This window comes from Mustela erminea, chromosome 1, assembly GCF_009829155.1.
Source record: "Mustela erminea isolate mMusErm1 chromosome 1, mMusErm1.Pri, whole genome shotgun sequence".
NCBI classification, from domain to species: Eukaryota; Metazoa; Chordata; class Mammalia; order Carnivora; family Mustelidae; genus Mustela; species Mustela erminea.
Window position 1 is genome coordinate 186,168,534 of NC_045614.1, and position 24,051 is coordinate 186,192,584.

Genomic DNA, 24,051 nt, shown 5'->3' on the forward strand with positions numbered 1-24,051 from the left:
TCTAACTTAAAAATGGAGGTTAACTTAGATATCTGTCACACTGTTAGGCTTTTTGGTACAGTTATGTGAAATTCACCCAATTGTATGTCTGTATCTACAAACATCTCACAAAACCGAAATACTGCCCTTCCTATGTAGTACCAAAACACCCTTCCCACACAAGGAAGAAGGAAAAGGAACAAAAAGTGAGTATCTCTCCCCTTTGAATCAGCTCTTTTAAAACCATCTTCTCATAGCAATTCTGCTGGTGTATCACTGGACAAAACTTAGACACAGAGCCATAAATGGAAGCTAGAAAATGTGCCTTTTCTTGAAAGCAGTTTATCTAGCTTGAACAAAACAAAACAAAAAGAAAAGGGTTTCTTGGACTGAAGGAGGGATGTATTTCTGACATAGGAGGTGATATTTAAGCTGGTTGTTGAAGAACAGACATGATTTCTGGAGGCAAGAACAAGTATTACAAGCCGAGGACTAACTAGAAAGATGTATAGGCAGGAAACATCAGCCATGTTCATATTGCTTGGGTCATCTTTTTGATTGAAGCAAGATCTGTATATTGGGAGATAAAGCTCAAAGGAGAGCAAAGAAAACTTTCCTTATCCAGGGACAAATAATAGTGATAAGTATTTCTACATGGAATAGCTTAATGAAGTTATTGGATATGACAAAAGTTAAACACAAAACTGATAACATTACTAATGGTATTGTTTTGTTTCTGTGTTCTTTTCTTTACCAAACTTGTTTCCCTGGTTTAGAATTTTTGCTTGTCTGCAAGCGCAGAGAATGATTTAGACCAATGGAAAACGTTCTGGTGTATATGGAGGGAGTGGTGGCGGTAGTTTACATTGTATCAAACCTCTCTGGGACATTTGTGTATGATAATTTAAACATCATTACTTTTAAGACATTAAAATTGCTTACATGATTTTGAACCCTCTCTTCTAATAGCCTTCAAAGACAGTTGACAGGCTGATTCATAACCTTGTCATTATATTTTTTACAATTCAAAATCAGTGTTACCCAGAGCAAATGGGGACACCTGAAGCAAGTAGTGCAAATACTAAGAACTTTTCTTCTTATTGAGGGAAGAAGTTCACAGTGTTTCCCGCAAGCCGTCATGCTGCTTGGGAACTTTTTTCTCATTTACTTGGCACCGGTGGCCTGAGAGGAAGCAAGAGCTGACAGCAGGGAAGCAGAGGAGGCTAACTAGCTGTTGGCAGGAACTTGGAGCAATGGAAACATCTTCCAAAGGCAAACTGATACTGGTCCTTTGATTAAGTTATAAGCAGGTAGTTAAGTCTCTCTACAAGGGGGTTGGAATTGCTGACTAAAGAAGAAAGGCTGTGCGAGATTGAAACCTTGGAAGGCTGTAGCAGACTGTGCCTTGAAAGAGCCTGAGGTTCTTGGGCTCATCTAGCCTGGAATGATACCAGGATTGAATTAAACTGATGTCACTTACTCCATACAGAGGACTTAAGTGAACAATTTCTTTCCAGTCTTATTTCCTTTGGTTATATGCTTCCCCTTTCAGTGTCTCTGCTTAGCTCTCAATAATTCGTTAGGGAGATTTACTCATCTCTATTACTATGTATGTTTGATGTAGCCAAAAGGAACTAACCCTGACTTAGTGGTTGCATATCCTAGTTATAGACAAATTTTAGGGAAAAATGGCACAATTTGACTCAATTACTAAATTTGGGGGCCTAAACCGAAAGTTAGAAGAGCCACAAAATCACATGTGTATAATCAATTTTGTAGTCATCCAGTATATTACTTTTCACAATTCCTGTTTTCTTAACTTGTTTTCTACTGCCTAAAAAGGTGTTGGGTCTTTCAGCTAGGGCCCTGTTCACTTGCAAAACTTTCACTCTTTTTACAACAGTGTGCATTAACAAATCACTTTCTAAGGCATTTGTAATTTGCTTGAGATAAATATGAATTCAGTTAGGATTATATTAAATAACCTCATTTTTCCCTTCACCATCACTTCCTTCTTCTTCTCCCCTTTCTTCTCCCCCTTAAAGAACATTTTGAAATTGGAAATACATCTAAACACACCTTTTTATAGCTTTTTTATTATCTTCCCTAATGTCGGGAACATCTTCTGCTTCATGCAGTATCAAGATGGTTTCAGACCAAATGGCAGAGTCCACGATGGTTGCTGTGAATTTTCTTAAGGAAATAATATATTGTTTATAAGAAATTATTTTTGTCCCAAAATGACAGGTTTTCTTCATTTAGTTCTGTGTTTTGTTCATTTTTACTTTTTTTGATTATACTTTATTATTTGTTTTAAACCAGAACAGTGCCACAAAAATCCCATGTAGGTCAAAGTATAATTAGCAACATGAGCCATTTGAAATTCAGCCTCATTGCTGTGGCTTTCAGAGTCGGAAAACACTGTAGGGAGCCTCAGGGAGAGAGAACCTAAGTGAGGTGTCTTCTCTCTTCTGATTTTCACCCCTCCTTCCCCCCACGAGGGATGGGCTTCTCTGTATGTACCCCTTTCCAAGCCTTAGCATTTCCCTCTGTGGTGTTTTGTTTTGTTTTGTTTTTTAAATTTTCGTTTATTTATTTGAGAAGGGAGAGAGAGAGAGAGAGAGAGAGAGAGGGAGACTGACACTGGGCTCAATCTCTGGACCCTGCGATCATGACCTGAGCCAAAGGCAGACGCTTAATTGACTGAGCCACCCTGGCGCCCCTCCTCTGTGTTTTTTATGGCCCTCATTTTGCGGTTAGTAAGGAAGCATTTGTTACACACTTTCTTTGAGTCCTTCCCCTTTGAACTGGGGAAAGTAAGCTAGAACTTTCCCTAAGTAATATATGGCCTCCTATAGGAAGGAGACATGATTTCCTTCATTTTCTTCTTTCAACACATGTTTCATTAGTCCTCAAATGTGTGCTGTATGCCTGTGCATAAATTAGGTAATAAGGATAAGAGATAAAAACATAGTGTGTCTATCCTTAATCTAATAAAGAGGCAAAAACAGCAAGCACAAAAATCACACTATGTAAGGATTGCTTTAATAAGGGGGGGGGGGATTACACCTGAGTATAAGTGGAAACACAAGCACCAAAGCTTTCCAGCAGGATTTTAAAAAGGCCTCATGGAGACCACACAGCTGTAGCATGGAATAATAACATCAAAATAGCAGAACATGCAAGGCACAAAGGGAGCACAGGCCCATGATAAATAATACTTTATTTGTATACTCGGTAGTGAAATTGGAAATATATCTTTACACACCTTTATAAAAAGGTATAGCTTTTTTATTATCTTCCCTAATGTCGGTACATTCGTAACAGGTTTCCAGCTAATGTTGCTCAAATCAAATGCCGAGTTCTGGATACCGTAGAAAGAATACAGACAAACCTTAAGTTTGAATACTGACTTTGATGTCTTACACCTGCATCACCTTGGAAAGTCACATTAGCTTCCTGATCTGTTGTCTGAAAACAGGAATAATGTCCCCTCCCAAATTGAAAGGTTATTGTGATTATCATTTGAAATAACTTATAAAATTCTAGCTCTGAGTCCATGTACATAGAGGGCTCTCAAGAAATTACTGTTGCTTGGGACACCTGGGTGGCTTAGTCAGTTAAGCCGCTGCCTTCCGCTCAGGTCATGCCCCCGGAGTCCTGGGATCGAGTCCTGAGTTGGGCTCCTTGCTCAGCAGGGAGACTGCTTCTATCTCTGCCTCTGCCTGCTTGTGCGCTCTCTCTCTCTCTCTGACAAATAAATAAACTCTTCAAAAAAAAAAAAAAAGAAATTACTGTTGCTTCTATTATTTTAATATAGTTTTATGATCTCATTTATTTAAAATGTTCTCCCGTAGTCTTGATTTAAATAAAACATTATGAGATAGATCATTATATATCATTACCCTTCAATATAATAATGCTAATTCTTTAGCATTTCAAGTAAGACTGGTTTATAAGTGTGTTCTCATTTATTCTACCACACATATGCAATGTAAAGTTATTCTTACTTTGTACTTATGGACATTGATGGTTAAGAATGTTTTACAGTTGTTTTATTTTGACAACCTTCTTATCAAAACACTTGACCTACATATTCGTCTACTACCCTGTTCTTGATGACAGGAACTCACCACTTAAAGCAATTCTAATCATGTAGATAAGTGAAGGGATTGATGGGTTTGGCCATGGTCCAAGCGTCGTTCAAGTTGGAAATCTTTTCTTTCCAAAGTGCCCAGAGCTCATTTGGCCTTTGCTTCAAGACTTTTTATGCATAATTTATCCAGGGGAAGACTGGGGAGAGCAGAACAGATGGAGGGGATCAGCCAGCCTTGCTGCAGTGGCTCTAACCTTCAGTGCCGTTGCTGGCCCCTTTCAGCTCTGAGGGATCAGGGACATGGATGGTGATACCAGGTAGGATAGGAGAGCAGGTGTACAGTATTTGACTCAAGCCACCATCCTCTTTATCTGGGGATGAAGGACTGGAATTTATCATGTATTTTATTCAAAATATTAGTTTGTAGATTTGTTGTAGAAATTTTAAGGAAACCTAATAGTATATTAGTTTTTTTTTCCTTAATGTCTTAAGATACGGTACATATTATATACCATAAAACGCCTCAAAGTTCAAAATTTATGAATACAAAGCCTTATATAGTTAAGACAGACCATTCACTCCCAGGTATTTAGTTAAATACTACCTGTCAGAATATCCTAAAATAAACAAAGAGAAAAAGTAAAGCACTCCGTCCTCACAACCGTTTTCAGCTCTTTGGTTTTACCCCAGGCATGACTGTTGTTGCTCCCTTTCCATTCGTGAATGTTCTTTTACTCAGTGTAGTTATTATAGGACTTCAGGTTTAAGTTCAACTACTTAGCTCCTATTACTGTTGACCATTGTTTCTTCTCGGAACCCGTCTTTCCCTGGGGTCTGTCTCCAGTCTCCCGCCCCCCATGGTTTTCCTCATCTCTCTCTCGGGCCCTTCCTCCTCAGGCGTTTTTCCAGGCCTCCTCCGCCCTACCTCGCCACGTGAGTGTTCCTCCGGCTTCACCCATTATACTCTTTCTCATGCATGCTCTTCCCAGGCAATTTCATTCAGTCCCGTGGCATCAGTTACCCTGGATGTTTCTAAAAGCCACGCACATGCTTAGTTTGCAAAGTTACTTTTCGTTTCTTAACACCACGGGTAATTTATAGAATTCCAAGATTGAGTTTCTAAGACCAACCCCCTCTCTCCCCAACCCTGTACAGTGATGGAGTTCCAGGCCTGCCCTCACTACCTCGGCCACCATCTCAGCACTTCACATTTTCTTCTTCTTCTTTGTTTGTTTGTTTGTTTGTTTTTTAAGATTTTATTTATTCACCTGGGGGGGTTGAGGGGAGAGCATGAGCTGGGAGAAGGAGCAGAGGAAGGGGAAGCAGCAGGCTCCCCACTGAGCACAGAGCCTGATATGGGGCTGGATCCTAGGGCCCTAAGATCATGAACTGAGTCAAAGACACACATTTAACTGACTGAGCAACCCAGGCACCCCCCTTATTCTTTTGTGGGAGGGAGGCAGGAATGCGGGGAGATTTGCCAGTATTCTCTCCTTTCCTCTCCTACTACCCTTTGTTGTTTTTACTCTTATCCTTTGAATCTTTTTTTGAGCCCTCTCATCCATACCCTTTCCAAAGAAAATATGTATTTTATACTTGTTTAATTCTGTCTGTCTCCTCTAAATCTCTTAATTAGATTATGAGATCTATGAGGACAGGGATCGAGCTGACCTACATTAAGCATGTTATCTACAGGATATACTTTAATACTTTTGAAATTATAATCTTGTGTTATAGTTGAGCATATGACCAATATAGCAAGTCCTGGGACTCAGGATATAATCACTGACCTGTACCTTTTAAAGGAGGAATGCTCATAAGAGGGGCTCCACAGGAAAACCCAGAGACCTCCAGACCAAACCGTTTGATTTCGGAAGTCTTGAGGATATTAAGAGGAACGGGCATTGAAATTTGTTTGTTTTTTAATGTTCTCTTTAGGACTGTACCATATACACCACATGTGTGTATTTCAAGTGTATATATAGATAAACTTGATATCAACAACGAGTTGCCAAAAGTCCCCAGGGTTGGTTTGTGTGCCACCTTTATGTCATCTTCTGGATCTGATTATTTTGTTTCTGTGCCTGGAAAGAGATGATTAGATCTTTAACAATTGTAGAGGGAATAACCCAACTTTAACAAATATTAAGGGATATCTGTTCTAGATATAGTACAGTGGAGCATACTATGGAGGAAAAAAAAAATTAGGCGTGATCGCTGCCCAGAACCACTTTGATCACTATCAAAAATGGGCCAGGAGAATGGATAGCAGATTTATTTTTCTAAAAGGGAATATCACAGTCCCTGATTTGGAAAAATATTTTATGTTGTGCACCACCCTTTGGAGAGTTGAATATCCACTAAAGAGCTAGAAGAAAACTGAAAATAGTTTCTTCCTCTTAAGAGTTACTTTTTAGTACAGTTGAAGAGGAGAATTAAAGTGTTTTACATTCTTAAGAGGACTGTACCTTATTCTCATATATGCATAAACTCAGTATCAACAAAGAGTTACATAACATTCACAGCATGGAGGTTGTGATAGGCTTTAATTAATTCCGAGGTAAAATTAGTATGCATTACAGTTTAGAGAAACAAAACACACAAACCTGCTAATCAGAATGTTCAGCTAATAGAGCTGGGGCTTTTTTCATTAGTTGTATTGTCTCGAATTCCATCACTGGACCAGCTGGCTTCTTGTCAATTTATAGTTTGGACCTTTACATCAAACAGCAAAAAATTAATTACAGGAAAAGCAATCCCAATAGGAATTTTGTGCCGAGAGGTTTTACCCAATTAACCAGACATGAATGGTGCTGTATACAGAGGAAATGGAAAGGAGAGAAGGAACTTGGTAGAATTTTCTGGAATCATTAATTAACTATAGCAATGTTAGTTACTTGCTTCCCTGTTTTGGTTTTAAAGTTGCTTATTATAATAATACACTATATGTTTATAAATTTTTTTTAATTATAAAAATTTTTTAAAAATTACTTATTAGCCAGAGCTTTCTGTCTTCTTATTTCTGGAAGCACCCAGTTCTGTTATTATAGTGAATGCAGTGAATCATGGCATGAACTATGAATTTTCTTACAAAATATCCCAGGTGACAGCTCAAAAAAATTACTGTCTTCCCATCATTTTGAAATAAGTAACATTCTATGTATTACATCAGTGATCATAATCATATTTTAACAAGCAGAAATATCATCCTTTGATGGTTAGTGCCAGGTTACTTGTAATGCATATTTTTAACTTGGAAGTATTGTTCCCAGATGTCACAGTCTTTGCCTCCCTGTGCTAGAGTTAGTTTAAATGTGACTTTTCTAAGCTTCTTACCTGTTGAATAAACTAGCCCACGGTTTGAAAAATGCTTCCCTCCATTTAGGTTTTCACATTTTTTTCCCCTTTTTTATGTAGCTTAGAAACTCTTACCTGTGACCCATTCCTTTAGTTACTAACATTCTAATACAGTGAGTGGTTCTTACCCTTTTTAAGACTCAGACTCCCAGAGAATGTGAAGGAAAACTCTCTCATGCCTCAGAAAAACACACAGGTGAACGTGCATACAATGTTTTGCATGAAATATCAGGAAATCACCAGCAATGCATGAGCTCCAAGTTAGAAATGCCTGTTGCATTCATTGAGGAAGACATACATATATTATGCGTGGATGTATACTCACATATACCTATAATTTAGAAATACATATACATATATTTATTTTGTTAAATTAAAATACTCATTTGTATTATGTGTTTCTTATTCCGGCAAGTTATCAGTACTAAAACAAATCAATTACCTTTTTGGCCATCACCTGAATAAATTTAGATTTCGTATCCATCTTTATAGAACAGCCCTTAGTTATAAGCTTATTTGGGTGGCCATATTTCACTGTACTGTCTCAAGTCCTGCCACATTCCTAAGTAATTTGTGGACCATAGCTGAGAAGAACATTCTTAACTTGTTTTAATGATAGTATTTTTCTTCATTAGGTTTGTGAGCTGTGAGCTGATGTAAGATACTAACAGGCATTTTCCAGTTTTCTCTGTTCAGTCTGAGAATGGTTCACTATTATTCCAAGGTCACTTTGAAAGTCTTTCTGTGATTTGCTTCCATTTATTTTATGCTTGTGTTTACAGTTTTGAACCAAATATGAAATTTAATGTTGCGTTTGTCTACATTAAACTTAATTTGCCCCTTGTCAGCTCATTTACAACAGAGATAACATTCAAAAGCCACCCTGTACAATGTTTTCTCTGCGATCACTAATGTAATTTTTCTATCTATTTCTTTGTTGTATGCAACTTCTATTTCTTTCAGTTTAAACAAAGCCTCTCCAGGAAAAGATTTTCAGAACATCTAAATTAGTCTCTAATAGAGATTAATAAATGATTCTCTAATAGAATAGGGTCTTCATCATATCTTGAATTTTTTTTAAATAGCTCTTTTTTTATAACTTAGAAATTCAATTGCATATTCCATAATATATAAATGTGCTTATTGGAATGTTTTTAAAGTAGTGGCTTTATACTCATCAACGATAAATGAGGTGAAAGTTAAAATACATTAAAAAATCCTAAATTGTATTATGACAACAAACATTTGTCCTGCTTTCATCTTTGTCTTTTATTTTTCCAAGTATTTAATTTGATCTCATGTAGTAATTGTTTTTATTAATTGTTGCTAATTTTTAGATATGCTATTAAAAAGATAAATGTTTAAAATGGACTAGTCTTAGAATGCAATAAAATGAAACCTTTAAATGATGAAAAATGCTCTTAAAGTAGCATATTAAACATATGCATTAAGGAATATAATTTTGTGTGAGTGTTGAGCATTACTTCCAGAGAGAATTTGTTAACTTGTGCCTATGTCTTCAAATGATTAGTAATGTTCAAAACTTGGAAAATGCTTTCTCTGAGAATCATATCTGCTTACCTTCTCAGCAGCTGCATATTCTTTTCTTAGGGAAATATTAGACAAAAAAAAAAAAATCCAGAGGTGGATTTGTAAGATTGCTCATGTTTTATTGCACTAAAATAGTAGAAGAAGCAAAAATGACTAACATGAGGAAAATGGTTAAATATAATTGCATTGTATGCACATAAGGAAGTACCATCATGGAGAGATATATATACTTATTGACGTGGAAAATGCTTACATTAAAATTCAAAATAGCATATAACTCTGTTTTCATTCAAAACAAGTTATAGGTAGGCAGGATAGATAGATGGGTAGATGGATATATATGTATCTAGAGATATAGGCATATAGTCATAGATATAGATATAAATGAAAATAAATAAAATATTTGCCGAAAGAAAAACAGTGATGTCTTAGTCCACTTTGGCCGCAATAACAAAATACCATGGATCCGGGAGCTTATAATAAACAAGAGAAATTTATTTCTTATGCTTTCTGGATTTGGGAAGTCTGAGGATTAGGATTACAACATAGAAATTTTGGGGGAATATTAACAGTCATACCATAGCCAGTGGTTATTTTTTAAAATTTTAGATTCCGTGTGTGTGTGTGTTTGTGTGTGTGTGTGTTTAAAAAAACTAATGCGAGTGTGTTACTTACATAATAAAATAAAAGAAAATATACTAAAATAATAGTAACTAATATTTGTCACTATGTGTCTTGTACTCTTCTAAATAATTTGCATATCTTAGCCTCATTGTAATGGTGCTACTCCTAAATCCTTATTTATGCTATAGATTATAAGGATATGAATTTTCATGCTAGAATGTTAGAAATAAATGCTAATATGATTTCACATTGTATCTGTTTTCAAATGGAATTCAAGAATCTTTAAGGCTATATCCATTGTGTGTGTCTGTGTGTTTCTGGAGAGCAGGATCTTAGCTTTTAATCAGATTATGAGATGGGTACATACCATCCTTAGTAGTTTTGGTTAAACTCACCATTCTGCTCTGATACTGATAAAAACTATACTTCCAAGGAGGAATATAAGAGAGAAATTAAACCATATAGTGGAGAATTTGTATTTTCACTTTCTTAGTCTACCTGAGACAGTTAGAAAGGATAGCAAGCAAAACAGAGGCTGTAACCTGAGGTCACATTTTCAAAAAGGGTGGGGAGAAATCAGGAGATGGAGAACCTCAACTGTCATTAGTGTTTCAGCCAAAGAACTCTGGTTTTAGAAGGTTCCTAAAATGTTCGTTTTAGGTAGAATATAATCAGCTGTATACTATATATACTCTAAGCATATATAGTATATGTGATAATAAATATACCATATAAATATATATGCTACATATAATATATGTAAATATATATATACTATTAATATATATACACCATGAATAACCCATGAGAACTTGTTCAGAGGTTTCGCAAGGTGAACATGTAGGAATAAGGAAGAAAGAGACTGGAGAGGGGATTCCTAACATGGCAATTTGATTTGCCCCATCCTTGTGGCAAAATTATTTTCACATCCAATTCTGCCTTTTAAAAATCTAAAATAGAAGATAACTCAAAGGTCATTCACACTGGACTTAGGGAAATTGGTTTGTATTATTAAATATATGAATAAATGCATCCTTTTACAACTTCATACTTAAAGGAATAAGGTTGGACCATGAAAACTGAATCAAAAGGAGCCAACTGACTAGTTGCCTATTGAATTCGTCCTGCTTGCTTGTATGCCTGCTACAGAGTAGGGCTGGTCAGGTCCCCACTCTGATTTTAGCTTTATTATAGCTCTCATCTGTCGCCCTTTATGTAATTCTTTCCTGAACAACATCTGTAATAAGTGGACATGTGTAACATAAAAGCTTCTGTACATTGAAAGCCAATAGCTGACAGACCCTGTGCCCAGTGCCTCACTTAGCATGTTTGAATTTTTTTTTAAGATTTTATTTATTAATTTGAGAGAGAATGAGTGAGAGAGAGCATGAGAGAGGAGAAGGTCAGAGGGAGAAGCAGACTCCCCAAGGAGCTGGGAGCAGGACTCAATCCTGGAAGTCCGGGATCATGACCTGAGCCAAAGGCAGTCAGTCGCTCAACTCAACAACCCAGGCGCCCAGCATGTTTGAATCTTAAAAGAACTTTTATGAAACATATTATCCTATTTTACAGACAAGTAAACTGAGCACTGGAGAAATTAAATTGCCTAAATTCACTCATAACTGGCTCACTCAGATAAAACCCGAGTCTCACTGTGTCCATGGGCATCATGTTACATACTGTCTTTTCCTTAGACATATTAGACATAGAAAGAACGTTCAAATCTCTACTCTGTTCTCCTTCAGAGAGTGGCCTTTGGTCATCCTGCTTTCATTCAGCATAGGGAGGTTGAAAAAAATGTAGATTACTGCCTGGGACTTCCCCCAAAGGTGATGAACATTTTTAACAAGCTTCCTTGGAATCTATATGTTTTCTCTGGAGCATTCCATAGATTGCAAAGCACTCCTCTAAAGCATTTCATTCCTATACCAAATTGGTGGTAAGGTAGCAAGGTTTGAGTTTTTGTTTTGTGTGTTTGTGTATGTGTGTGTTTGTAGCATTTGTCACTGACCATCCTTTTTGAAACTCTTCTTAGTCTTTGATACATTTTTTCTTGATGTCCCTCTTACTTTGCTAACCATTGTTCCATGGTCTTTTCTAATTAATCTTCTGCCTGCAGTTCCTCAGGATGCTGTCCATAAGCCTTTGTCCTTTTGTGGATGTAACTACTGTCTCTTATTGAGGCCTTAACAAATTACTCTTGGTCCTCACCCCCAGTTCTCTCCTAAATTTCAGTCCCTTATGTTTATCAGTGTTACTGTATATGCATGAATGCCTGTGTATTCTTCAGGTCTTAAATTTAGCATGCCAGAAAACTCATTATCTCCCTCCCACACACTTCCTCTGTCACCACTGTTCACTAGTGTGGTTCTTGAGGCACTACTCAGTCACCTGAGCTTGAAACTTCAAAACTGCACTCAGAGTTTCCGTTTTTTACAACCTACATTCATCAGGCAGCATCAAATTCTGTTATTATCCTCCTCAGAAATGTCATTTGTTGTTTGTTTGTTTGTTTGCTTCATTTTGTTTGAGTATAGTTGACATGCTGTGTTACAGTAGTTTCAGGTGTTCAACATGGTGATTGACAAACGTATACATTATGCCCCACTCACCACAAGCTTGGCTACCGTCTGGTACCGTGCAACACTATTACAGTATCATTGACTTTGTTCCTTATGCTGTGCCTTTTATTCCTGTGATTTATTCATTTTATAACTGGAAGCCTGTATCTCCCATTCCCTTCACCTATCTTGCTCATCCTGCCACAGCAACCATCAGCTTGTTCTCTGTATTTCTGATTCTGCTTTTTGTTGCTTATCTTTTTTTACATTCCACATATGAGTGAAATCCTATCGTATGTGTCTTTCTCATTTGGCCCTGTTTCACTTAGCATAATAACCCCTAGGTCCATCCATGTTTTTGCAAATGGTACAACCTCGTCCTTTTTAATGGCTGTGTAATATATATATACAGACATACACGCGTACACACATACATACATACACCACATCTTCATTATCTATTCATCCATCAGTAGACACTTAGGTTGCTTCCTTATCTTGGCTATTACAAATAATGCTGCAGTAAACATTGGGGTGCACATATCTTTTGGAATTAGTGTTTTTGTTTTCTTTGAATAAATACCCAGTAGTGGAATTATTGGGTCATATAATAATTCTGCTTTTAATTTTTTGAGGAACCTCCATAGTGTTCTTCACAGTGGCTATATCAATTTATATTCCCACCAGCAGTATAGAAGAAATGCCATTTGAATCATTCTTTTCCTCATTCTCACTGCATCTTACCTTATATACTTTGGATTCTGTGATAGCTGTTCTACTGTTTAGCTATCCCCAATACTCTGTGTCTTTTTTTCACACTGTAGAGGTAGTTTAATAATAAATGCATTTGAACTTCTCATCCCCCTACTTAGAAAATAACCTTTAGCTCCCTACTGCCTGCAATGTAATTACGCTCCTCATTTTATGAGGCCTATCCTAATCTAACCTCATCTTGTCTGTCCCTCCTCTTCCCCTCACCACTAACTCTGTTTTATGGCTAAACCAAAGTCCTAACTACATCTCACGTCCTCAACTCCAATCCATCTGTACATGTCATTCCATTAGCTTGGAGTCTCTGTCCACGTAGGAGAGGTTGGTCATTCTTGGCACCGTATTTCCATGGTATTTATTTCTGACAATATGATGGAGTCCTAACCGTCAGCATACTAAAACCAGACACTCTGCATTCAAAGATCCCAGTACTTAATAAATGTCTGTGACTCAGCTTCCTTACTTATAAACTTGGGATAATAATAGTGCCTTCTCTAGTGTTGTTGAAGATGGAAAGAATTAATTCATGTGCAGTGCGTGTGCCCAGCACATAATAAACAGACATGAAGCATATGCTGTCGCCTCTGCTGTGGTAATCAGGATGACAGTGATCGAACAATCTCCCCCAGAAAGCTGAAGGGGTTGCTTGGTAATACCGTAGTCAACCCAGAGTTGATGGCCATCCCAGAACAACAGTATCATGCTTATAGAAAGCCTGGATTTAGCTGTAGGCTACTATACTTTAGCCAACTTAAGTCATTTCTAGTCTTTCTAAAGTTCTCCACTAGTTGAAATTTCACTGGTGCTTAGACATATGGTTTTCCTCAGGTAGGCAGTCCCTTTCTCTGTGCTCCCCTGCAATTCCAAAGGTGCCTGGGTTTGCCAGTTGAACGGATGTTAGAGTGGGCTGTGCCTTGGCTACACCATGACAGGCTCCAGACCTAAGCAGAGCTCCGAAGTATGGCAGTGGGAAATTCCCAGTGTCCCTTGAAGCATCCTAAAGTAACTGTAGGCCCAGAGAGTCAGAAATCTGGTTCCCTCTTCTGTCACATCACAGGTAAAATTGTAAGGGATATTCTGTTGACAAATACCAGAATTTAGCAAAATGTTTGTAGATGCTTGATTCTTAGGGAGCTGCTGCAGACGTATTTGTTTGGATGCTATTTTTACTTTGATGGCTGTGGTCCCAAAAAGTTAAATGCAAATTCCAGTGTTTCTTAGCAGAGTTTACTGTTTAAAGCAGTGCTACAGTAAATCATTTTGAATTACATGCTAGTGTACTAGTTTTTATTTATTAAAATATAATATATTAGTTTTTTGAATGTAGGACATTCCTGTTTTGGCTATAATACTTTCTGACACAAAGGAGAAGTTCATGACTCAGAAAATTATAACATCAAATTGGCAAATGAAAGTAAATTTTAGAAAGCTGTATTTAATTTTTAAGAGGAAAACAAGAAACTGTAAAGTAGAAATCCACCTTGGGGAAAACAATAGGAGCCAATCTATTAGACAACCAATATCTAAATTTAATTTTGAGAATAAAAAATATTTATGTTACTATTTTATTTTGTTTTTCCAGTATATGGAGTTTCTGGTTCTCATCATTACAATGCTAAACAATATTTAATTGATAAACATCAGTACAATGATAAACAATATTCCAGTATATGGAGTTTCTGGTTCTCATCATTACAATGATAAACAACATGGTTCCAAATCAGATGTCCTAGCTGAACCCATATATGTGCACATGCATGCAGACACATTTGAAATTAAAGATGACGATTCTAATAGAAACATGAAGATCTGAGAAAGAAAGAAGGAAAATGAATAAGAGTGATGACTTGGGTTTCTATGGCACCTGAAGTTTAAAACATACCTGCCTAATGTGTGGATGAGGTAGAAGGAACCTCATTAAAATCTTTGGATTTTAATCAAAAGAACTCAATTTTAATGGTTACTTTTGCACTTATTATCTGTGTGAGCTTGGGCAAAACTGTCCACAGCTTTGGATTTCTCCTCTGCAAGATGGATATAATGAAGAGGCCCACAGAGGATCAAAACACAATGTACATTCAAAGCCTTGGGTAATCGTAAAGCATTGTAACAGATTACAGAAATGATGGAAAGAGAGATTTTGGAAATTAATCAGAGATATTAGAGATTGTTTCAGAGATGACATAAGTATGGTAGAGGTAAGTGTTCTCAGTTTGTGGAAAAAGAGGCATATATCAAGGGTTGTATGGCTGGAATCCTGAGTCCAGATGTGGTCAGCCCTCTCTGTGCTACACTGTGCTGTTTTTGAACCATGGCTGTAAATCATTCACAGGACACAGCTGTGGTAAATTATAACCTAAACTGATTTTAAGGACTTTAAGACATATAATTATTGAGTCACCTTAGCAAGAAATGCTAATATTACTGGGTGAGGTTTATATTTGTTTTTTGTGTTTTTTTTTAAAAAACAGGTAATGAATTTGGGCATCCTGAATGGTTGGACTTCCCAAGGAAAGGAAATAATGAGAGTTATCATTATGCCAGAAGGCAGTTTCATTTAACTGACGATGACCTCCTTCGCTATAAGTTCCTAAATAACTTTGACAGGGATATGAATAAATTGGAAGAAAGATGTGGTTGGCTTTCAGCTCCACAGGTAAGCTCTTTTTCTAAATGTTATGTTTTAGTCTCCAATGTTGTACATGCTTGGAATGGCAATCGATTTAAATCCATATGCGGATCTTTTAAAAACCACTTTATTATTCAGTGTGTAGTGCCCTGGAACATACTTCGGGTTGTCAAAACATGTCACTGAAGTCTCTCCAATAGATAATGAAAATCTTAAACACAATGCCCTGCTTACTTTCCTGTTTAGTTTGTTGTTGGTTAAATTCAGTAATTTTTATTTCAATTGGTTAAAATAAATGACAAAAGCTCCGCATGGAGTCCATTTTGGAAATTGCTGTGGAAACATCTTAATTGTTTTGACTGTTTTCTTTATATAAATAATTTTGCTGTCATAAAGAGACTACTTTGACAACATGTAGATCTCTTTATTCCTTTTTTTTCTCCCTTCCTTAACTGGTCTCTAACTTGTCATCTCAATAGATGCCATTATACCTGCATGCTGTTTTGTATTTTTCATGAGTCTGACTCTCCTCTGGAATTAAAGTCTCAGTTTTCAATAAGTTTTAGAAAATGTAATTAACAGGTGCAAATTTTATACAGGCTTTTTCCCCTTGCAAAAATTAGCATATAGTATGTGTTACTTATAATCCATTTACTTTTTACTGGTACTATTTGAAATTACTGTTGATGTTTTTTGACTTTGGTGTCTATGACTTTTTTTTTTTTTTTTAAAGATTGAACAAAGGTACTTATATATTCACCAAGATTGGCTACATGACATGAATGCCCTAATCACGTTTATTAGTAATGCAGTTTCCAGAAGAGAGAGCAAAATGATGCTCCTTTTCAGCAGGAACAATGTTGAATACCAAAAGGCATGCTGTTTACTCTAGAGCCTGTTCACATGGCTAAGTTCCCAAGAGTAGTGCTGCTGATACGCAGGGAAATCAGTCCTTTCAAAATGGGAGCTGCCAGAGGGTGGTGTTGAAAAAGCGAAGGCTTCTCGCTGCCTACTATAAAACATGGTGTATAAAATGGGAGACTTGGTAAATATAATTTCTTTTCAGACTTTCTCTTTTATTAGAAAAAAAGATAAATTGTAAAGAACATTAGGTTGCCATTGAATCTGACAAAGGTGTGCAATAATGTAAAGTTTTTAAGGTAAATACAACTTCAGAAATCCCAGTACAATAACAATGTTACATTTTATTTTAAAATGTAATTTTATATACCTTACCTCATTAATCTGGGGACTAAAAGTCTTAAAAAAAATTCACTTGTAAATATCCAGTATGCACACACACATACACACACACACACACACACACACACACACACACACTTTATAGGTGACATAAGTACTTAAAACCTAAGCCACAGTGCTGATCCTCTGTGCTTTATTTGAAGTTGTCAATAACTACTGAGATTTTTATACTCTTTAAGCCGTTTTTGTGACTTTTGTTAGTGCAGAGTTTGATGCATGGCAAAATTGCAAGACATTCAAAAAATACAATACGTTTTCGTTTGTTGGCTTACTGACTAAGAAGTCTATTAATAAAGACAAAACCAACTTTTTAATAAATAATTTGCTTCTATCAGCACCCACAATGTAATAATGGAATATATGTGTTAATTCTTGCAGGCCTATGTGAGTGAAAAGCATGAAGCCAATAAGATCATTGCTTTTGAGAGAGCAGGTCTTCTTTTTATTTTCAACTTTCATCCAAGCAAGAGCTACACTGATTACCGAGTTGGAACAACACTGCCAGGAAAATATCCTTTTTGTTGCTGGTGAATGTATCTGTCTGCATTCAATTATTTATTACATCATAGAGAATAAGAAAGACTAATGCAGATCTTGGTGACAGTAGCTCTCAGTTACTCTTTTGAAAAATGAGGGACTTGAAAGAGTGATTGGCAAATCTTTGCTCTGCTTGGTTATCCTCAGCTCATTCTGATTCTAAAATAATTCTGAACATTTTTACATGATATTTTGATCCAATGTGCAATTCGGGAAATGATTATAGTTTTCCTTTATGAAATATTTTGTAAGTTACCTTTAAAAATGGTCTCTTTTCCCTTTATCCACTGAGAGAACAGACAATAGCTATAAAGATAGCTTCCTTCCCTTTTCTCTGTCCTGCCTCCGCAAATGCAGGACATAGCTCACTTCAGAAAGCTTAAACTGGTAAGGAATCAGGGCTTTGGGAGTGTGAGCAAAAGAAATGATAGGGAGATTATTTTCGACATTCTGTATATTCATTTACTCATTCATTTATTTGTTTCACAGATATTTGCTGAGCACCTACTCACTGAACACCAGTGTGCCAGCCCTCTGCTTGGTGCTGTAAATACAGGAATTCTCCTGGCAGATGTAGTCACTGCCTTTATGGAGCTTTTAAACTAGTGAAAAAGAAAAACATTAGTAATTGTAAGTTTCATCATTGTTGCAAAAGGAAAAGTACAGGGTATTTTAGGAAGATTATGACTTACCAGATCCATGAAAAAAAAAAAAAAAAGAAATGACAGATTCAGGACCTAGCCACAACCTAACACAAATTTTTAAACAGACCACCGAAATAATGTTCTTCTCCCTTGAAGCCCTCACAGTGATCAGTATCTGCCACCCTGAACATTGCCCGATGCCAAGGGAAAGGCTGAGGCATCAGGGTATCTCTAGCTATAGTAAAGGAAACCTCCTGTTCAGCTCAATCAGATGGTAAAGAAGATGTATTTTGCCACACAATCAAAAGTCCTGAGGTAGGGTGACTCCAGGACCCGTGACAGTATCATCAAGTTTCCTGGTTCGTTCTGTCTTTCTGCTTTCAACCCTCCAGGTGCACCCACGCCCAAAGGATGGCACTGGTCAGGTGCACCCACGCCCAAAGGATGGCACTGGTATAGTCACAAGACAACAGCCGTGGATGGTTCCAAATGTAACACAAGAAAAGCCAAATAGACCTTTTTTCTCTTTTTAAGAATGAGATCACTTTAGCAAATTTTCTTTCATCTTCTGTTGACCAGAATTCAGTCACACATCCCCAAAGAAATTTCTAGGAAGGAGGAGTGTATTGCCATGACTGGTTGAATCAAGGGAATTACCCTGGAGTTTCTAGGAAGTGGAAAGTGGACTCAGGAAGTGGACTCCTGGGGAAGTGGTTACCCGGACAGTCTCTCTAAGAGTAAAGAAGAAAGGGCCAGTGCTGTCCAGTGGAGTAGCCTGAGGCACCCACCAGTCCCCTGTGCTACTCAGTGAGTGTGGTGAGAGATGGTTCCCTCCTCTCTTCCTGCCCAGCAGATCACAGTTCCACATGCCACCGGGGCATTTAGGAGAGATGGCTGCAGCTGTGACTAATGGTCCCAGTGTGCCCCTGTTGTTGACAGGGAGAATGCTCCTTCAGTGTGATGGGATTGCCTGCACCAAAGAGCTGCACTGTTTGGGGAAGCAAATGTACTCACCATTTTTATAAAGAAATAGAAATAAATGCTAGATGTGTAGCAACTCATACATGACGTCTCCCAGCTCCAAACTGCTGAAGTAATGCCCCTAGACTCCCTCCTCACATACCTGAAAATGTAATCAACATGCAATCAATATATACTTTTTTTATAATCAAAGCAAAATACATTTTTAGTACTTGGGGACTACTGCAGTTCTTTGTTAAGCACTATCCTTGACGCTAAGTCGGTAGGAGAGAAGAGATATATAAAACCAAACTAGGATGCAAATCATAATGCAGTAAATGAGAAGGGGACAGGAATGTTCCATGGAAGAAAGGAGATCAGTAAAAGCAAGAAATAAAGAAAGAGAAATTGATGGATAGAGTGACTGACTTAAGGAAAAGACTCTAAGCCTGACAAGTGGATAAAATTATAGTAGAAGAATTGAGGAAGGCCATCTCAGCTATTGGAGAGTATAGAACATTCTTACATAATGAATAGCACAATGTATTAATTGGAGAATGATGACCCTAAAAAGGTATAAGAGATAAAGCTGAAAAGACAGATCAAGATCACATAATAGAAGATTTCAATGCTATATTAATTAGTTTAGACTTTTTTCCATAGTTCTTATATTGAGTCACTGAAGGTTTCTAAGTTAAGGAGCTACCTGATAAGAATGTGTGCTTTAGGAAGAGTTCTCATGGACCCATGGAGAGCTTTCTTGAAGAAGGAGATTGGAAGTACAGATATTAATTATGAGAAATTACAGTATATGTAAAAGCTAATTAGGGCTTGAGCTAAAGGGATGACAATAGGCTAGAAAGAACATTTTCTTAGAGTGAAAGAACTCAGCGATTGTTTGAACTTGGGATAGAGAAGAGAAAATATAAGTTTTCATTCTGAGCAAGGGGAAGAATGTTAGTGATGTTATTACTTAGGATACCAAACCAAGAAAGCAAGGAGGAGTAGAGTAGTAACCAGTTGGGGAAATAGAAAATACAAGTTTAGGGGCAGCTGGGTGGCTCACTTCTTAGAGCATGTGACTCAATCTCAGAGTTGTGAGTTCAAGCCCCATGTTGGGTGTAGAGTTTACTTTAAAAAAATAAATTAATAAACATACACACACACACACACACACACATGAAAATATTGTTTTATTTAGGATTTTGATAAATGTAAATACATAGAATTTCAATTGTGATGTTTAGAATAAAAATCTTGACTCAAGCTACATTGATCTCCTGTGTAACGATGTGATCTCTGTAACTTTAACAAACATTATTAAGTGATAACATAAATAATAGCATATTTAATGAAGTAGAATCTACCCAAAAGTTAATTTTATTTAGTGACATAATATTACACTGTACATGGAAGTCTAGTTTGGTATTTTGTGTGTTTTGTTTTGTTTTCCTAAAGTGATCTCTACACTAAACACAGGGCTTGAACCCATGATTCTGAGATCAAGAGTCAGATGCTCTAACAGTTGAGCCAGCCAGGTACCCGTCTAGTTGGGTTTTGATAAAAACCTTGACACAAATTGAGTTTCCTGAAATTTGGTGGTTTACCTAGGTATTTATCGGTATCTGAAATTCTCTAGAAATCTGAAATTTATACAGAAATTCTCTATAGTAAACACTGAATGCTTTACGTTAGTGACCCTTTCAGAAACTGTACTCATTGAAAGCTCTAATGATGTAACACCTGGGAAAATTGGGTCGTATCTTCATATAAGTGAAACTTGAGCCTTGATCATCTCCTGGATCTCTAGGGAAACCTCAAAGAAAATATTCTTGGTTCTTTTCCTACAGATTTGTTTTCTACAGGTTTGTGCCCACTTAGATCTTATTTACTCTTGCCACCTCTCTCGTTCTTGTCTGTCAACAAGCTTTAACCAATTCCCATATGTTACTGCTTTCTTTAAGGACATTTACATTTTAATAGTGATCTTCTTGAAACTGAAGAAATATGCAAGACCTCATGGACTGGTTATCTAATGTAATAATATTTTTATAACAAAGACTTTTTTGTTGTTGTTTTGGAGGGGAAAGTAGCAGGAGAGGATCCCCAACATACCTTAAACCACACCTAATTAGCTACAGGTTCATAACGCCAGCTTTCACTCCAATATTGATCTTAAAACCGTCTGGATTTTGTGATGTTCTATACTTAGTGACGCAGTTCAGTGCAGAAATACCATTTATCAATTCCTCCACACATCATAACTAACCATCAATAGAGCACATTCCAGTCCTAGGAATCTCACTATGTCACAAGGTAAGCAATTCAGGGTTTTTCTTTTTTTTTTTTTTTAATATTGCCTTAAACATATGAAAATAAATACATTAATTCTGTACTCTGTCCCCAAGAGCTGTTCTACAAGCTGCCACTCAAGTCAGAGGGCCCTTAACATGCTCCTCACAGTACCTACTGCTCCCAAGACTTCCCTCTTGTCCCTCATCAAAATACACATGGCATGGTATACATCCCTCTTATGGCATGTCTCCAGAACTAACAGCACAGTATTCCAGATAGAGTCTGGCAAGTATGACGTAGAGTACCCCATTACCTCCCTTTATCTTGATACTTCTCTCTTGTTAATATAATCTAAGGGAAACAGCTTTCCTGACAGTCATCACATTTTCTATTCATATTACATTTGCAACCAAATAAAAATCTTTAGTTTTTTGGGGATGTGTAATAGTATGATGTCATAGCTCCCTTAGTCTTTTTTTTTTTTTAAGATTTTATTTATTTTTTTTTTAGAGAGAGAGCAAGCACAAGCAAGGGGAGCAGCAGGCAGAGTGAGAAGGAGAAGCAGACTCCTGCATGAAAATATATATATATATTGTTTTTTGCCTCTCACCTGTTAATGAGGAAGACAACAGCTCTCTGTTATTATTATGATTGTACCATCTTCCATAAGCAGCAGATACACCTATGATAGCTTTTGGCTCTTAGTGTTCCAAGCTTAGCGTTAAGAGTTCTTTTTATTATCCTTAGCGTTTTACAAGTCTCGTTTCTTTTTGGTCTTTCATCTTTCCGACTTTATTCTTATACCTTTACACGACATTGTAGCTTGGTATTATAGAACCATTTCAGATAGGGAAAGTACAAAATTTAGGATTTCTGTGCTGTATTTTCTGACTTTGCTGAAGTGTTCTGTGCCATTGGTATTTCCAACTACTAAGCCGGTGAATTGAATACAGATTTTCACTGTGAAGAATCCACAGTGGCAAGATTGGATATATTAATCAAGTCAAGAAATTCATCAAATTTTTAATTCCCTGGAAAGCAGGATTTGGTGCCAGAACAAATTTAAAGTTTCTGAAGAAGTCATTTGAACTTCTTCTGTCACTATGAAATATAAACCTGCGAACAGGTAACATGTCTGCATTCTTGAGCTGTTCCATTTTTTTGAACCCATATATCCTGTATATCAAATAGCAAGACATCAACTTTCACTCAAATCTGTGGAGAATACGTGGTGACTATCTTCCCAAGAAACTGTTGTAAGGTGAACTATTTTGGGGATAAAGCCAGGCTAAGTAGAAGAAACACTTTAAGGATGCTTTTAACTATCACTTCAAAATAAGATGATAGATTTTGGAAAGCTAAAAGAGAAGTCCGATTCGTATCACTAAAGTTTTGGAATGTGGTCTTAATGGTGACTGCTGAAAGACATAGTATTGTTTCTGCCATAAGAATCTGCAGCTGTATTCTAGAAAATTAAACACACACACACACATACACACACACACACACACACACACACACACACACACAGCTTATATACTGTCTCATGTTGGTCTTTTTAGTTGCTGATCTTCAACATAAACACCAACATTCTCTAATTAGTAAATAGCAATGTGGGTGATGCAGAACTCAGATCTAAACCTACAGACAAGTAGACAGGTCATACATTTCATACCTAGGAAGAAAAGCACACTCTCTTAATGTGTTATATTTGCCTAAAATTTCATATTGTTTGGCCATAGAAAAAGAAAGAAAAAAACATAATGCCCTTTATATTATCCGAATCATTACTTTCTTTCTTCCATTGTATTTCTTCACTTAGAACGATTACCAAATCAGCCTTGAATCAAAAGGAAAACTGCTAAGCCCCCAAGGACAAAACCATTTCTTCTAATCCATTTTGAAGAACATAAATGATGATACCACATTTTGAGTAGTGCCAAGGAAAGTGGGTGTTGGGGCACCTCTTTTTGAGGACCTTCTGTTTTCGGGCCATTTTAAATAAGTATCTAGTTTCATATTCCCAGCGGCCCTGTAAGGTAGGTTGTGTTAGCCTCATGGGACAGATCAGTAAACCAAGGCCTTCATGTCACTACCTATCTTCCTCCAACTCACAGCTGCAGAGGTTGAGCAAGGTACTGCAAAGCTCCTGCTCTTTGTGCCGCCTCTGCTCATGGCTGCCTCTGTGAGGTTGGTAGTGATATTGCTGATGATGACATTTCTGTTACACACAGAAAAACTTAACATGTAGTTCCGGGGCAGTAGGTAGCATGGGAAAAGGAATTGTAAATCCTGTATAGCAAATACACAAATTCATAGCATAGGCGAGCTTCTCTCTCTTCAACTAACTGCCTTCACGCCTCATTCGTAAGGTGTGTGTCTTGGTATGTGCGGATTCATACTGTTCTGAGAGCGTAAACAACACTAAAATCAAATGTTTCTTAAATTATTTGTCATCATGCTGAGATGGGGGCGGAAATAATAGTGTAACAGCAGCCCCCTTTCCAAATGGTGTTTCAAACTGTTACAATACTGAAATGTTAAGAGGAGAGTGATCATAAAGGATGGCTTGTGAAAACTGCGTGAATCCCAGCCAGAAAATATTTAAAGCTAAGGGAACAGATGAGTAAATAGTTGAATTTGACCTGAGATCTTTGAAATATTTTCATTAAACTGCCGCAAGATGTACTTTTTAAAATGTAAATTCAGACTCTGACATTTGCAACCTGTACACAGAGTTTCTAATGAGCAAATAAGGTCACTTGGATGATTCACTGGAGTATG

General features: G+C 36.9%; 1 protein-coding gene across 1 annotated transcript in view; it reads left to right on the forward strand.

Annotated features, from left to right (window-relative positions):
- Positions 1 to 24,051, forward strand: part of GBE1 (1,4-alpha-glucan branching enzyme 1) — a 271,683-nt gene that overhangs the window by 224,615 nt on the left and 23,017 nt on the right. The window contains exons 13-14 of the mRNA XM_032352229.1: positions 15,411 to 15,595; positions 17,210 to 17,340. Of these exons, the coding sequence (XP_032208120.1) occupies positions 15,411 to 15,595; positions 17,210 to 17,340 (316 nt within the window). The remainder of the gene's footprint in view (positions 1 to 15,410; positions 15,596 to 17,209; positions 17,341 to 24,051) is intronic.